Source organism: Uloborus diversus, chromosome 6 (genome assembly GCF_026930045.1).
Source record: "Uloborus diversus isolate 005 chromosome 6, Udiv.v.3.1, whole genome shotgun sequence".
Classification (NCBI taxonomy): domain Eukaryota; kingdom Metazoa; phylum Arthropoda; class Arachnida; order Araneae; family Uloboridae; genus Uloborus; species Uloborus diversus.
The window spans coordinates 67,136,646-67,153,898 of record NC_072736.1 but is presented as its reverse complement, the minus strand read 5'-3'; the positions used below and the strand labels follow the sequence as shown (position 1 = coordinate 67,153,898).

Below are 17,253 nucleotides of genomic sequence, written 5' to 3'. Positions count from 1 at the left end.
ATGATTTAAAATTTTTATCTGTTGCCAGTTTCTATTTAATCTTTACTAATAATAAAGCTGAAAGTCTGGATATCTGGATCTCTGTGACGCTCACAGCGCCTAGACCGACCGTTCGGCCGATTTCTATTAAATTTGGCATAAAGTTAGTTTGTAGCATGGGGATGTGCACCTCGAAGCAATATTTGAAAATTCGATTTTGTTCTTTCTCTATTCCAATTTTAAGAAAATTTTACGGAGCAAATTATCACAACGTGGAAGAGTAAATTACGAAATTATCATAAAGTGGAACTGTAACATTGGCGAGCAAATGACATTGCAAATTGGCGAGAAATTCGTCATCCATTATTTGTAAATATACAGGCGAACCAAATGGCCTTTTAATTTTCAACTACAGGCAAAGCCGCGCGGGTACCACTAGTAGCAAATAAAATACTTGACATTGATTTTTAATAATATAAGGCTTTTAAAAGGATTTTCAATTTTCCCTCTTGATTCTACAGTTGCGACTCAATCGGGGGTTTTAAAATTTTTTAATTTTATCGTTTTGCTTGTTTATATTATATTTAACCCCCGACACACAAAGGAAGGGGGCATGTGTTTCTATGTGTTTCTATGTTTCTTTTTCCCATTGTAATATACCACTGTGAAAAACTTCGTGGCTACAAAGTGAATAGTTTTACAGTTTTCGCAGATTTTATGGTTGTGACCTTAATTTTGGACATGAGTGTATGTATGTATATTATAGGAGAGACTAGGGTGCAGTGTGTGTGAGAAAATTAAAATTCTTCAAAGGGTGCCGCATCTCGAAAAAGTTTGAAAAACCCTACTATAAAGGACGGCATAACAGGACTATCCGAAACTCGTTTAGTTGCAACCTTGCATAATCTGATTTCGGTTTACCAAAACTGAATTATTGGTTTAATTTTTTTAGGAGTAAAAAATGTCACAAATGTAAGGTGTGTGAAATCTTACACTAAAATATTTATGTAATAAAAATATTTAAGATTTATACATAATTATTTTTTATATTTTGATCCTCATCTCATTGTTTTTTACTCATAACTACAATCGTAGCTAAAAGCCTGCTGACGGCACTAACATCGAAAACTGAAACTGGCGTTTATGAAAGAAAAAAGTCCCTAGGGGCGACGTGGTGTGGTTTTTAAGGGTAACCCCCCCTCCCCCTCAAATCTTTGGTTTTAACACATATTGCCAATTCCGACATGGTAGTTTTTCGTTTATGGAAGAATGTTGTAACCAAACCCTCACCTCACATAAGATAAATATTTGCTGCGCTGTTGCATGGCGGGAAGCTGAAAAATCGTCTAAATGTTCCCACCAGTATACCACACGACAGTGTAATAATGAAAAAAATTTAAATAAGTAGCAATTGAAAGAGCATTGCAGAACATGTTTCTGGGTGTATAAATTTATTGCCCTCGTGCCCCTGTTATCGAAATATGAAGCCTTAAAGTTTGCCGAAATTTTAAGAACAGTCGCCAAATGTAGCGAGTTTCAGTAACTAATGGAAGGCATCTTTCTCACGATTTGTAGATGGACGCATACGGTTAAATTGCTTGGAAAATTTCTCGCCGAGCTTTCAAATTTGGCGCTTTTCTTAAAATTTGGGCAGATTTTAAGCAGATTTTTACTTTAACAATTCGATAATGGGCGGACGAGGGAGAATAATTTTTGCGTCAAAATTATGTCTCAAGATGATCTTTCGATTGCTACCTATTTCAACTTTATTCATTATTACACTACTAGAAAGTCGCCCGTCATGGTATGACGGTGAAAATTTGCTTCTATGTACATTTGAACGCAGCGATTGCCTGTTTGGTGATATTTTGGTAGTTTAAGTTAAATTTGGCAGTTTAACCCTAATTCCAGTGGATTAAACATCAGTAGATAGCGGTCATTGTTGACCAATTTTTACGTGTCTTTATTCTCCTAAAATGACAAATCTTACCAGTAAAACAGTGAAGTCACCGAATCGAGTTCAGCCTTGTCACGATAAAGCATTTCCCTGCATCTTAAATATTTCCAAAACATATTATCAAATGATCATACCGTGGCGCGAGTTTCATGGTTGAAACAAGCGGGTTACTTCCTCATCGACTATTATTTATATGAGGATTCGTGGGGTTCCTTGGTCAGAACTACGAAAAGTTCTAAGCGTTGTGAAGACATTTTAAAGATAAACATTAAAATATCTAAAAAAAATAATTAAATCTGAAGTAGTTTTTTTTAAATACATTTTCGTTATCTGTGCAAGACTTTATAAGCACCCTGTATTACTTTTTTTAATCTAAAGCAAGTTTTGTTTGTTAATGTTAGGTTGCAATTTACCAAAGATATGAATATTATGATGAAAATTACCTCTTTAGATGTGGAGGAGCCATTTTGAATGAATCTTGGATCGTTACCTCAACTTACTGCATTCAGAGGTAAGTTTCTTAAAAGTAGAAGAAAATTTTCTATTCCAATTCCTGCAAGGAAGATTAGCAGAAGCTTATATTCATTTGTAATTGTAAAATATAGTATGAGTAAAATTAATGACTCCTTTTAAGTTAAATTTCCATCGTGTAGGGTCGTCGGCTGAACCGTCACTGAGACATGGAGGAATAACTAAAATTAAGATTATCTAAAAATGAAACCGGAAAACTGCAAAAGCAGGGGTCTCTGGGGTGAACTTGAACTTTTTTCCCTGCTAGTTATAGTGGCATTTGAAGTTATAAGTTTCAATGTTTGTGTTTTAACTTTCAAAAGAAAAGAATAAAATTAATATTAAATTTGCAAGACTAAATACATAAAAAAAAACAGAAAAAAAAAAAGATAGAAGATGCATTTTAGCTGTCGAACCAAGAGCATTGAAATCAGAGATTCAACGTGGGAGCTAAGTAGACTAAACAATTTATGTAGAACTAGTGGTAACCGCACAGCTTCTCCTGTAATAGAAAAATTAAAAGGTCTTTTGGTTCGCCTGTACGTTTACAAATAATGTATGGTGAATTTTCTCGCCAATTGGCTTGTGCCCATGTTACGGTTCCACGTTATGCTAATTTCGTAATTTACTCGTCCATCTTATGATATTTTTGTTCTTAAAATTGGAATAGAAAAAGAACCACATCGAATATTGAAAAAATCGCTTCGAGGTGCACACCCCTGTGCTACAAACTAACTTTGTGCCAAATTTCATGAAAATCGGCCGAACGGTCTAGGCGCTATGCGCGTCACAGAGATCCAGACATCCAGACATCCTCCGGACAGAGAGACTTTCAGCTTTATTATTAGTAAAGAAAATTCATCTGAATAAAATATTTTTGATATAAAATTTCTTTACGAGAGAGAAATCAAAAATAAAAAAATAAATAAATAAAAACATGCAGTATAACTGCACTGCTGCAAGAAGGTAAAAGGCAGTATCTGCATTTTTTTTTTTTTTTTTTCGATTTTCTCATCTATTGTTCTTTAGCTTTATTGTACAAACTTGCTTATTTAGTTTCGCTAAAAATGAAGCACGAAAAAAAAAACGTCAAATTCCAACGTTTCACTATTGTTAGTATAGGTACTATCCAAAATAAGTTTTTTCAAATATTTCTCTTTTTAGAGAAATTTTAGAGGACATGTTTTAACATCTTTTCGGGGTAATATCCACCAAAAACTTACTGTCGGTTGCAAAAGAAAGGCAGCAAAAGTCAATAGAAGGTGGCCTATAGTGATCGCAATACCGGTATTCCGGTAAATCGAATACCAGTATTTTTAGCTATTTTGCAAAATAGTAATACCGGTATTTGCTGAGGTAAAATACCGATAGGTTCGGTAGTAACTTCAAGCAATAAAAAAATTTTAATAAAAGAGTTTTCCATTCAACTTGTTAAATATCTAATGTTATTCTGAATGTGTATTTCTTTTGGATAAGACGGTATCTGTAATTCGGCTTCAAAACTATGAATTAATGGAGTATAGATAAATAAAAGGCGCAGAAAAAGTACAGAAAAGTGATCCCAGATATGCTCGATTTGTGACAAATCAGGGCATCACTCAGGTCAGAGAAGTTGATTATGAGAAAGATGAAGCCCTTTGAGACTCTTTCTGTGTATGATCAAGCATTGTCCAGTTAAAAAAATGGCCCCTGGGAGCCTCACCATGCGTGCCATCGCATGTGACTGAAGCTTGACACAACCCTACGGTTAGGCATAGTGTTGTGAATTAATATTAGAGGTAACCATGTTTCGTACAAGACAGCACCCCATCACTTCAGCTATGAGTGCGGTGTGCCGTTGTAAAGCAAAGGCAGTATTAGGGCATTCGAACTGTCGCCTCTACTTAATGTAATGTCGAGTTTGAAGGGATTTGTTTGCCACACAATGGATCCAGATCGTCTTTAGCGATGTATCCAGATCAAATTTGGGCAATAATGGCATTTTCGTACACTTATGGAGAACCTGTTGTGAACTAGAACCTCGATTACCCGAGCTAATTGGTACCACTAGTGCCTCGGATGTCGGAAATCTCAGTTAATAGAAACTTTGCATAAAAACCGGTCAGGATCTCAGACTTTTAAAAAGTATTAATTAAAATGCATTAGAATATTTTTAAAAGATAAAAATGGACCATATAAAAAGAAATGTTTTATAGTTAAAAAACTAAAATATAAAATAACTTGTAGTAAGTTTTAAAATAATATTTATTATTTATTAATTTTTTACATTGTCGAGTTAAATATTGAAAGATGCATTTAAAAAAACAAACTTCTAGAAAATATTCTTATTTTCAAATTTAAAACTCTTTATTTAATATTAAATCAAAAGTTTTTTTTAAAAAATAGACTTAGGCATCGGTTCGGTTAACAGAAACCTCGGTTAATCGAGGTTCTACTAGTGCCTTAGCTTTAGCTTTTCAGAGCCACACCGCACTCACAGTTGTGATGATGTTATGAAATGCTATCATTTACGAAAGATGGTCACTCTAATATTGATCCTCAGCACCATGACAGTTTAACAGTACAAGTCGAATCCCGACTTACGCGAGAGATGCGTTCCGAGACTCCTCGCGTAAGTCGGAATTTCGCGTTGTGGAACAGTGCTGTGTTATATGATTTTTTTTATTAACGTACCCAATCATTTTAGACATTTAAACAGCTTTTAAACAGTTTTTGACCATTTGTTAATTATATATTACCGTTTCTTATACAAAGAGCTTAATTTTTACCGTATTTTTTTTAAAGTTACATTATTCAACATAAAATACTGTTACAAGGCACAAAATCAATGATTAATAGGAGAGAGATATATAAAAATGGAACAGTACGGAACATACAGTATGTAGTAATAATAAAGCACTGCACTGTAATAGTACTTTACAGTAGATACAATAAGTTACATTTATAATTTAAAAATTGAAGAAGATGATTTATCCTGCGCAATTTGATCGTCATTCTAATATATTTTTTAAATACAGTAGCTTCACAATTGCTTTTATGACACTTAGATCTATGTTAATACCGCTCTGGAATCCCCTGGACTTATACAGATTGCCTTCTCTTGACTTTTAATTATACGTATGAAAGATTCACCCATACCTTATTGTCGTGTTACCTTCGACCAACTTTCTAGTTGTTAAAGCGTATCAAAAATCTTTAACTTTTCTTATATTGTCGCAAACTTTTGCTTTTTGTTTCCATCTTCAAACTTTAGGTGAAAAAGCGTGCCTAGGTGCTATAATATTTCATCACCTTTCATATTTAGAATAAATAGATGAAAAATGAGGAGTGGTGATTATACACATGAATAAAGCTATGTTTATAGTGCGGTGTGTGGGAACTTACGCAGTCAGTGCTGCTGAAAGGATGAAAGTACATTCACGAAGTCAATGTTTAGTAGTGAGTAACAAAGCCGAAACTTAGCATCATGATTTCTTTCCAAATATTTTCGTGTTGAGAGCGAGAAATTCGCTTTAGCTCTAAAATTTGTTGCTCCTGGAAAACTCGCGTTATAGCCATTTCGCGTAAGTCGGATCGCGTTGTAGCGGGAGTCGACTGTACACTGTCATGCTTCAGTCACATGTGTTGGCACGCATGATAACGCTTCCAGGAGCCATTTTTTAACTGGACAATGCTCGATCACACACAAGAAAGGGTCTCAAAGTACTTCCTTTTCCCCATAATCAATTTTTCTGGCCCGCGTGATGCCCTGATTTGTCACAAATCGAGCATATCTGGGATAACTTGAGACGGTAAATTGACATCCCATGAGTTTGATCGAATGAGTGGCGTGTTTACAGTAACTGTGGTACGACATGACGTAAGATATCGTACGAGACTACTGCACCTCAAAACTTGATTGTATTGCCACGAACTTTTACGCTAAAGGTGGCTCCAGTAGGGTACTTAAACATCAATTCATTTTGAATTTTTCCAGTAATAAATGGCCATTTTGCTTTAGTTTTGTAATCAGTTTCTAATAACAATGTTGCAATCACGTGTGTAAAATTTTTCTTCATTCTGACTACTCCTTCTTGGTGTTGCATTTTGTGTTGCCAGCAGTGTATATAACTCAAAATCGACAATTTTTGACTTGTGCGGTACATATATCCAAAATCAGCAAGAGGCTAAATAATTTGAAGATGAAGGGCTTCGAGTCAATTAGAAGAGGTGCATCACTAGTTACCACCACCGACTTGTCACTACCACCGACCAGCGTGAATTCAGAAATAGTATTTTCAATGGCAAGAAATTAGTCCAGAAAAATGAGTCCCAGACTTAGTAACAATTCAGTAGATGATTCCTACTATTATTGATTTTTTCTGCAACGCTTGGTACTTCATTTTACATTCTTGCACAAATATTTTTCTTAATTATTGCGCTTTTTGCTTAAAATTATGAAATCTGGCAACAAAACAAACATTTTAGAAAATCCTTCTTTGAGACATTTCTAATACCGGTAATAATAGCATCATTCCGGTATCACGTTTTAAAAAATACCGGATACGGTATTGAATTTTTACTCCGGTATTGCAATCACTAATGGCGTGTTTTTGTACCGCACAGACATTAAATGTTGACTGGTCTCATTTCATGTGATTTGATGCAACGAGAAACTGTTGATTGAGTCCAAAACAGTTGAGGATGGAATCAGGTCCGTGCCGAGCCTGATCGGCGCCGTCGTACAATTAAAGAAAAACGGTTCGGAGGCCTTTGCCCGAATATTTTCTGAAAGTCTAAAAAACGAGATTGTCAGACCATATTTGGTAACATTAGAGCCGGCAATCTTTCGACATTGAAACTCCAAAAACGCAATTTTAGTTGGTTTTCGAACGTAGTTTCAAGCGATGTTGTTTGGTATTCGGGGGCTTTCCCTTTAAATTTTACGAAATTGAAGATCTGGAAACGAAATTTGAGATGCTCCGTAATGCTTTTGGTGGAGGGAGGGGGGGGGGAGATTCAGAAGAGCATCATTTTGAAGACTTCCTTAATTTTAGATGAACTAGAAAAAACAAAATAATTAGGGAAAAAAGAAAAACAAAATAGGACGGAGGGGGGGGGGGGTGAGTAGCAGATCATATAGCAGCAACTGTTGAAAATTTTAATTCAAATATATTTCTTATTAAAAGAAATTAAGGTTTTACCCCAACATCATGTTTTACTTTAACAGAGCTATGCACCTTTTTGACTGGCGCCCTCGTGCGACGCACGCCCTTGCACATAAGGACGGCGCAGCCCCTGGATTGAATATTCCTACTTTTTCGCAATTATGAAAATTGTCCTTACGATATCGATGTTCGGCATAGAAAAATATTGACATTTGAAGCGTAGTTAGTGTTTCGTATACAGTCCACAGATGGCGCTGCGCAAGCGTGTAACTCTCTAAAAAAAATAAAAAAATAGTGTAAGATCTAATATTAAGGAGTGAGGCCGTCTTTTCTAATTGTAGTGCAATTTACTTTTCAATTATTAGATTTTCAGAGTTCAAGATTGAGATGGCTTCCCGCATATGAATTCTATTAATACAACAAACAAGCAGGTAAGAGAAAATAATTTTCGAAATATTCTAATTCATATTTATTTCCTAACATTTTTGGTCCGTCGAGCCGGAGACCAGTGAGAAACGTTCTATTCTAAATTCTTGCTTGTTTTGTTGTTTCAACAAATGCTTTATATTGTCTTAATTCAATTAGAGAAACATTCAAAACTATATTTTGTTTAAATGTGTTAAACTTTAAAGCGTACGAAGTGCACGTACTAGGATTTAATGCAAATTTACGAAATGCGTTATTTCAAATTTGAGATTATTCAAAAAGTTTCCAACTGTTTAATAAGTGGTTATTTTCTTTTTATTTGATTGGTTGATTATTCTTATTTGGTAAATTACTGGTAGTCTGCCATTGTCGTTCCTTTTCAAATAATTTACAAAAGTTTCAGTTTCGTTTTGCCCTTTAGACTGTTTATTCCTTGGTAATTCTTGTTGCGATTTTCTCCCCTCGCTTCCCCACCGTCTCGGTGACGCGCCAAGGTAGTACAGTGAAACCTGTGTAAGTTGACCACTTGCGGTGCAGTAATTTGGTGGTCAACTTAGACAGGTGGTCAACTTATAAAGGGGGTAATGATTTTTTTTTGTCATTTTTTGCACCATGTATTCATTTTTTGACTAATTGACACTTACTATTTCTGTTCAACTCACTTTCATTGTTTAGTATTACTTTGAAACAATAATTTAAAATGCTATTCAAATATTTTTAGAGATTATTTTCCCAGAATGACGTATAATGTGTCACGCAAATTTAAAATTTCATTAAATTGATCAAAAAAAAAAATCTTATTGTTTATGAAAAGTTACTCATTTGATATTAATAGTTCCTAAAAATTCATAGCTAATCAAAAATTACAAATTTTTCACTTTATTTTTTTTTCATATACATTTATAACCCCATGATGATATAATTTTCAACAAAATAACTCCTTATTGAAGTTTGGCGCACTTATTAGACCAGTTTTGGAAATTCCTTATGTCTCCCAGCTAATTTTCTCTGGATTTCTCTCTTTTCAATTAATTTTAATATTTCATACTTTTTATCAATCTCAAGTTCAACTAACTTTCTTTTTGAAGCCATTTTATGTAAAACTATAACACAAAGAGCAACAAGTTGGACTCTCATAGTTCAAAAAGGCAGTTGAAAATGAAAATGTCCTATCTCTTAATCCCTTGCACCAAAAATACTGCAATGGAAGTAACTTTACTCTTTAGCACAATTCCATTGTTGCCAAAATATTGCAACTACAAAAAAATACTTTGTTTTTCTATTGACACATGTTTTCATTGAACATGGAGTACAAAAGTCAGTCTCAAATAAAGCAACAAAAGAAAAACAAGTTTGGAGAAAAAAAGGGTTCTTAGTAGTTTTTACATGTGGTTAAACTCAAAAGGAGGTTTAGTTATGCTGCTGTTTCATTTAGTTGGTTAAATGTTGGTCTGGCATCAAAAATATTCTTGGAAAGCTATAAAAAAAATAATAATAAAACAATAATTTGCTAAATAAAATTTTAAAAAATAAATCAAGTGGTCAACTTACAAAGGGTATTTTACAATACTCCAAACCAAATTTGGTGTTCATTAGTGGTCAAGATAGACAGGTGGTCAAGATAGAGAGGTGGTCAAGTTACAGAGGTTTTCCTTCATTATATAAGATAGGACTAATTCCGTTCCTAACAAAAGCGGTCAACATAGACAGGTGGTCAACTTACAAAGGTGGTCAACTTTACAGGTTTTACTGTATTTTCTTTCGTTCTTTGGACTAGACATTCGTTCATTCCCGCACAGCTGCGTTGTTTTTCTTTAATAAAATTGTTTTATTTGGTATATTCAAATGAATATGGACGCTTTGTTAAAGAAAAAAAAGAGTGTCAAATCTTCGATTACAAAACTCCAAAAGAAAACAGAAGAGGAAATTGAGAATTTAAATAAGGTGGGTTTATTAGCTAGGAAGGAAAGATTCATAGAATTTAAAACTGAGGTAAAGGGTATTTTGGATCCTATTATAAGTATTTGCGAAGAAAAAGATGAGGAAACTTATTGTACGGAAAAGGACGATCTTTTAGACACTTTAGAGGCAGTACTTGTCACTATAGATACTCGGCTTGTACCTTCTGTGGTAAATTCCGAGTTTCAGGTTAAAACCCAGGATTTAAGCCAAACTTCAGTCCCAGCTCAGTCAGCTGAAGCAAAACTGCCTACGTTATCCCTACCTGTATTTTCCGGTGCAACTGAGGAGTGGCTTACCTTTTCCGATCTTTTTAAAGCTGCAGTTTCCAACAATCAAAATTTGACGGGAGCACAAAAATTGCAATATTTAAAAGGGAGTTTAAGGTCAGATGCGTTAAAAATCGTAAACTCTTTATCGATTACCAATGATAATTTCAAAATTGCTTGGAGATTGCTAAGGGATAGATACTTTAATAAAAGAGAAATTGTGTCCTCCTTAATGAAAAGATTTATCAATATAACACCCTTAAGTGGAGAATCTTCCACACAAATTTTGAATTTGATAGATTCTGCTAAGGAATTTGTAGGGTCTGGTGGGGGAAAGTGGTTAATGGGGTAAAGTGGTCATACGTCAAATAAATGACTATAGCTTGGAAATAAATGTTCGAATGAATGTGAAAATTTTATTTTAGGTTCGGGGAGTTAGAAACTACATTTTGAATACAAAATTTTGAAACCTGGCAAAATTTTATTTGGTAAAAAAAAATATTTTGTGTAAATATGAAATTTTTAAAAATCTAAACACCTCTTTTAACTTCTTTGGGAAATTTTGTTTGTTAGAATTATGAACAGATTGACGGCACAGGAAGCTTCCTACATGTCTTAAGATCGCTTACTCATTAGCAGTTAGCTGAATATATTTTAGATCATTTTTTAGAACAATTTCAGTAAGATGGGGTAAAGTGGTCATAATATTAGGCTTAACGAATATTGTTCTTCTAATGTCACTTAAGAGTTATGTATAAGGCAGATATGAATTAAATATTAATTTCACTTAATATGTATTGTTTTTATTGTAAATGGGGTTAAATATACGAGTATATACGTATGCATACGCATATACTCGTGTAGGCACATATACAAACGTATTCACATAAATGCACCAATAAACACGTATATGGGTATCTGCGATATGAATATTTTTTATCTATGCAGATATACATTCGACTATACAAGTATATACTTACTTTTACTAGTATGTATACGAACACTTATATACTCAAGTAGACACGTATATATACGTACGTACTCGAGTAGATACTTACATACAAGCATATGATATACAAGTATACAGGGTTAGTTTAAACTCTTGGGAAAATTTTTACCAGGTGTTAGAGGGGAAGATAAGAAGCAAGAATCACAAGGAACATATGGTCACAAACACAATGCTGACGCGCTACATGCACACAAAGCCAAAGACTGATGGATGCAAAACAGGTCACAAATTTGTTACACTAAGACAACTTTGCACAACATTTTAGGTTGTAAGAAGGTTTTAAAGCGATTGAAGAAATTTGCGGCCTGCAGCTGTAATGCATGCGTCGCAATCACAAAGCACTCTCTGTTTTAATAACGAGACTTTTGAAAAACTTTCATCCGTCGCTGCGCCTTTGTTGCGATGCGTGTATTAGAACTACTACGGGCCGTAACTTTTAAAAAGTGCTCTAAATATTTCTTAAAAACTAAATTTTGAGTAAAATCATCTTTGTGTAAAAAATTTGTGACCTGTTTTGCATCCATCAGTTTCTGGCTTTGTGTGCATGTAGCGCGTCAACGACCATAAACTCCTTATTATTCTTTGCTTTTTATCCTCACCTCTCACACTCCTTAGATTTTTGCTCAAGAGCTTGGATTCACTCTGTAGGCATACATGTATGTAAGCGTATATACTCGTGAATACATATATGTACTGGTTGACGAATATGCACGGACACATAAATGTACGTATATACGTTTTTTCAGGTATATAATTGTGTGTACACGTATACATACGTATATACTCGTGCTTCCATATATACGTGTACATACGGGAGTAGACACGTACAAACACACACTGGATGCATCCACGAATTAACTCGTGTATACCCGTATATACATTTATGTACAGTTATGTATATACCCACATGTACACTTGTACATATATGCGTATATACGTCTACTATACATGTATATACTCAGTACGGTATCTACTCATATATGAACGTGATTACTCATGTTTACACGACACGTATATACTCGTGAATACACGCATATATTAGTGCATATACTTGTAACCATAAAAATAACTGAAATATACAATTATTAGGGTTATTTAATACGGTTTTGCATTTATTTTTAACTATGACCACTTTACCCCATGCAATGACCACTTTCCCCCATCCCATGGGGTAAAGTGGTCATAAATACAAAGGGAAAAGAAAGTGTTATAAAACTAATTAAATCAATATTATTTTTTCTAAACTTCAATGTACTGTGTTCTTTAATAATGCAATGTAAAATAACAACAAAAAAAGTTGAGGTGTTTAAATTATTTGTTGTATTTATTATCCACCAAAGTTGAAAACCTACGATTTTATGACCACTTTACCCCACCAGACCCTATGGATGTTAGAGTCCTTGGAATATGAGATTGATCCAACTGCAGATACCCTTTTGATGCATATGATATTGTTCAAGCTTGATACAAATTCAAGAACTTGGTTTGAGAGAACCTTTTCAACTGATGTCATTCCAAAGTTGGACGAACTATTGCAATTTCTTGCAACACAAGCGAAATCCATCCCGAGTTTAACTACCAAGAGAAACGTTCAAAGAAAGGTGACTTTGGTCGCGTCTAGCGCCCAGTCACAATGTCCTCTCTGTAATAGAGAGCAACAGTGTCGAGGTGTGATAAATTCTTAAAATTGTCAGTACAAGAGCGTTCAAATTTCGTTAAATCGAATAATGTTTGTTTTAACTGCTTAATTCAATTTCACGGTGTGAAAACTTGCAAAAGCAAGTTTAGATGTAGAACGTGCAAAAAAACCCACCACAGTTTACTTCATATCGAAAATGTTAGCGCTAGGGGAAGACAGGGTCCAGTAAATGTGTCAAATTCGACTGGACTTTCTATCAACGCCCCTGTGTTTTCACCTGCCCTTGTTCCAAGTACTAATGAATTGAGGGAAAATTCTGGAGTGGTGGATGTTACATCTTGTCTTTCTGATGTGGGCCCAGACGTTCAAATTCTCCTCTGCACGGCTCTGATTCAAGTAAGAGATATTTGGGGTGACTATCAGACCTGTATATGTCTTTTGGATAGCGGAAGCCAGGCTTCGCTTATTACAAATGAGTGTATTGAAAAATTGGGCTTGCACAGGAAAAGGGCCAATGTTCGTATTTCGTGTTTGGGTGCTTCCGATACGCGTACAAATGGGATTGCTGAGATTCAATTCACCTCACATTTTCCATCTCTAAAGTCCTTTGAAGCGCCCGTGTATGTGGTTAACAAAATTGTAGGTATGCTACCACATCACAACTTAGATTCCTCAATGTGCGAATTATTTGGGGATATTTCTCTGGCTGATCCAACATTTTACAAGAGTGGTCCGATTGATGTACTTCTCGGTATTGACCTTACTTTGCCATTGCTAAAGGGTCAAACGTTATCGTTAGGTAAGGATAAACCATTTGCCATTCGTTCAGAACTGGGTTGGACAAATAGGCGGTAAGGCTAATTTTGGTGATCAAAATTCTCTTCATGTAAATAATATTCAGTTAGTGTCAGATCATCTAATCTATAAATTTTGGGAATTAGATTCTGTACCATGTGCTAAACCCTTAACTTCTTTAGAAAAGTCGTGTGAAGATCATTTCGCAAAGACACATTCTAGGGATGAGAATGGCAGATATACAGTAAGGTTACCATTTCATACACCTCCCACGCGGTTAGGTGATTCAAAACAAAATGCAATTCGTAGGCTAATCAGCGTGGAACGCCATCTCATTTCTAATCTAGAAAAATACGAACTCTATCGCAAATTCATGAAGGAATACCTTGATCTAAAGCACATGGAGCTGGTTCCAGATTCTGAAATTAATAACATCAATAGTTTGTACCTCCCTCATCACGGAGTTGTTAGAAACACTAGCTCTACAACTAAGCTCCGCGTCGTCTTCGACGCTTCAAGTAAAACCTCGTCTGGACTTTCTTTAAACGATTTGCTCATGGTTGGACCAAGAGTACAGCCAGAACTTTTCCCTATCCTGATTCAGTTTCGACTTTTCAATGTAGCCATTTGCGCTGATGTGGAAAAGATGTTCCGCCAGATTAAAGTTCATGAGGAAGACGTAGACTGGCAAAGAATTCTTTGGAGGGAGTCTCCAAACGAACCAATAAAAGAATATCGTCTAACTACTGTTACCTACGGAACATCCTCAGCACCATTCCTCTCCACGAGAACCTTACGACAGCTTGCCATAGACGAACAAGAGAATTTTCCAGCCGCTTCAAGAGCTACCCGTTGTCACTTTTATGTAGATGATTTGCTGAGTGGGAGTGCGACAAAGAAGGAAGCCATTCAACTGGTATCCGAGCTGCAGGAGATGATGAAAAAGGGAGGCTTTTCTTTACGTAAATGGGTGTCAAACGATCCCGACGTACTGGCAACCATTTCAAAAGAATTACAGGCAATTGATTCAAAGCACACGATCAACGATGACCAACCTGTCAAGATTCTGGGAATAGCTTGGCTTCCAGATGTTGACAAGTTCACCTTGACCATCACCGTCAATGAGATGGACGTATGGACTAAACGTAAGGTACTTTCTGAAGTCGCTAAAATCTTTGACCCCTTGGGCTGGTTGGCACCAACAGTTATCATTTCCAAAATTTTCCTCCAAGAGCTGTGGAGTCATCATCTAAGCTGGGACGAGGAGCTACCTGATTCTCTGGCAAAGCAGTGGAGAACATTTCAAGAACAGCTTCCTGTACTTACAAATATCAAAATTCCACGCTGTATTCTCATTCCCCAGGCTTCAGACGTGCAAGTACACGGATTCTGCGACTCTTCAGAGAAGGCCTATTGCGCAGCTATATACATTCGTTCCCAGGATGTAACCCTAGCTGTGACATCCAGACTGCTAACATCCAAGACGCGTGTCTCTCCAGTAAAACCGCAGTCTTTACCTCGATTGGAACTCTGTTCTGCTTTACTTCTTGCCAATTTGTTGCAAGCTACCTTGCCAACGCTAACTGTGCCAATCTCTGAGCCATTTGCGTGGTCTGATTCCAAGATCACACTGGCATGGTTGAAGTCTGAACCAAGAAGATGGCAACCTTTCGTAGCTAATCGAGTAGCACAAATTCAAGAGCTGACTCCTAATGTGCACTGGAACCATGTGAGCGGTCTGGAGAATCCTGCTGGTTGCGGAACAAGAGGGAAGAACACCTCCAACTAAACTAGAAAGGTGCGACTTGTGGTTCAACGGACCTGATTGGCTAAGGAGTTCTACTTTTCCTAATGGAGGGTTTGAGGATAATCCAGAATTGCAAAAAGACATGTCTGTAGAAGCTAAAGGAACATCCAAGCTGGTTATGCTGCAAGTGGTTGATGCTTCTTTCAAGGCAGAGTTTTTTCAGAAATTTTCGTCTTGGAACAAGTTGAAGAGAGTTGTAGCCTATTGTTTAAGATTTGGGAAGAACTGTTCTCTGGCTGCGGATAAAAGAAATAAGGCTTTTTTAACAACGACGGAATTGCACGAAGTCGAGAAAAGATTGTAAGATTTATCCAGCAGGATCATTTTTTAACGGAGATCTCCTATCTGTCAATGGGAGAGCAGCTTCCTTCGAACAACAAGATTAATCCCTTGACTCCGTTCTACGATGATTCCGGAATAATTCGTGTCGGTGGGAGACTAAAAAATTCAATGCTTTCAGAATTGCAGAAGCATCCCATCTTGCTTCCTAAAACCGACCATGTTGTGAATTTAATTATCGCCGATTATCATCTAAAACTTCTTCATGCCGGTCCACAACTTCTCCAAGCAGCTCTCAGAGATAAATTTTGGATTCTTTCAGAAAGAGATGCAGTTAGAAGAGTTGTAAGAAAATGTATCCCGTGCTTCAGAAATCGTCCAAGGCTCGCTGGTCAAATCATGGGAGATCTTCCAATGTCCAGAGTTTGCCCCTCTTCTGTCTTCCAACGAACTGGTATTGACTTTGGAGGCCCATTCTTAATACGGAACTCCAAGGGAAGAGGAAGCCGCAATACTAAAAGCTACATCTGCCTCGCAACGAAGGCAGTTCATCTTGAAGTCGTCAGTGACTTGTCATCAAAAGCCTTTATCGCTTGTTTAAAAAGATTCGTGGCACGCTGAGGTAGGCCATCTGACCTCTTCTGCGATCAAGGAAGTAATTTTTATGGAGCGAGCAGAGAGCTCAGGAAGGAGTTTCGTCAGTTGATGAAGGAAAACGACGTACATCAATTTCTGGTAACAGACAACATCACCTTTCACTTCAATCCTCCATCTGCTCCCCACTTCGGAGGCATTTGGGAGGCTACCGTGAAATCGTTCAAGTTTCATTTGAAAAGAGTTGTTGGAGCCACCAGTCTCACATTCGAAGAATTAGCCACGTTATCAAGTCAAATTGAGGCATGCCTTAATTCTAGACCACTATGTGCATTATCTAGCAGTCCAGATGATCCGTCTGTTCTGACTCCAGGACATTTTCTAATAGGAAAAGCATTAACAGCTGTTCCTCAACCTACGGTTCCAGACGACATCAGTCATTGCGATCGTTGGCGATTGCTTACAAGAATGATCCAACATTTTCGGAATAGATGGCGGTTCGAGTATTTGACATTGCTACAATCAAGAGCGAAGTGACGCAATTCTCAAAAGAACCTTGACATTGGAGATCTTGTTTTAATCAAACACGACAACTTACCTCCACTACAGTGGAAATTAGGGAAGGTCACGGAAACGTTCCCTGGTAAAGACAATAAAGTTCGTGTGGTCAAGGTAAAAACTGACACTGGTGAACTTGTTAGACCAATTGCAAAACTGTGTCCCCTTCCAATAGACACTTAAGCATTCTTGAACTATGCCTAATTTTTCTTTCTAATATTGTAGAAGGTTAAGGTCGTCTATTCATCTATAACGCTAATTACTTAATTTCATTTATTTAGAAATATGATTTATTGTTAATTTAAATTCATTTAGTATGTTTAAC

The 17,253-nt window shown here is 36.2% G+C and overlaps 1 protein-coding gene across 2 annotated transcripts in view; it reads left to right on the top strand.

Annotated features, from left to right (window-relative positions):
- Window positions 1-17,253, top strand: part of LOC129224571 (venom peptide isomerase heavy chain-like) — a 46,711-nt gene that overhangs the window by 9,467 nt on the left and 19,991 nt on the right. For both annotated transcript variants that reach the window (XM_054859053.1, XM_054859052.1), the window contains exon 4: window positions 2,338-2,447. In XM_054859053.1, the coding sequence (XP_054715028.1) occupies window positions 2,338-2,447 (110 nt within the window). The remainder of the gene's footprint in view (window positions 1-2,337; window positions 2,448-17,253) is intronic.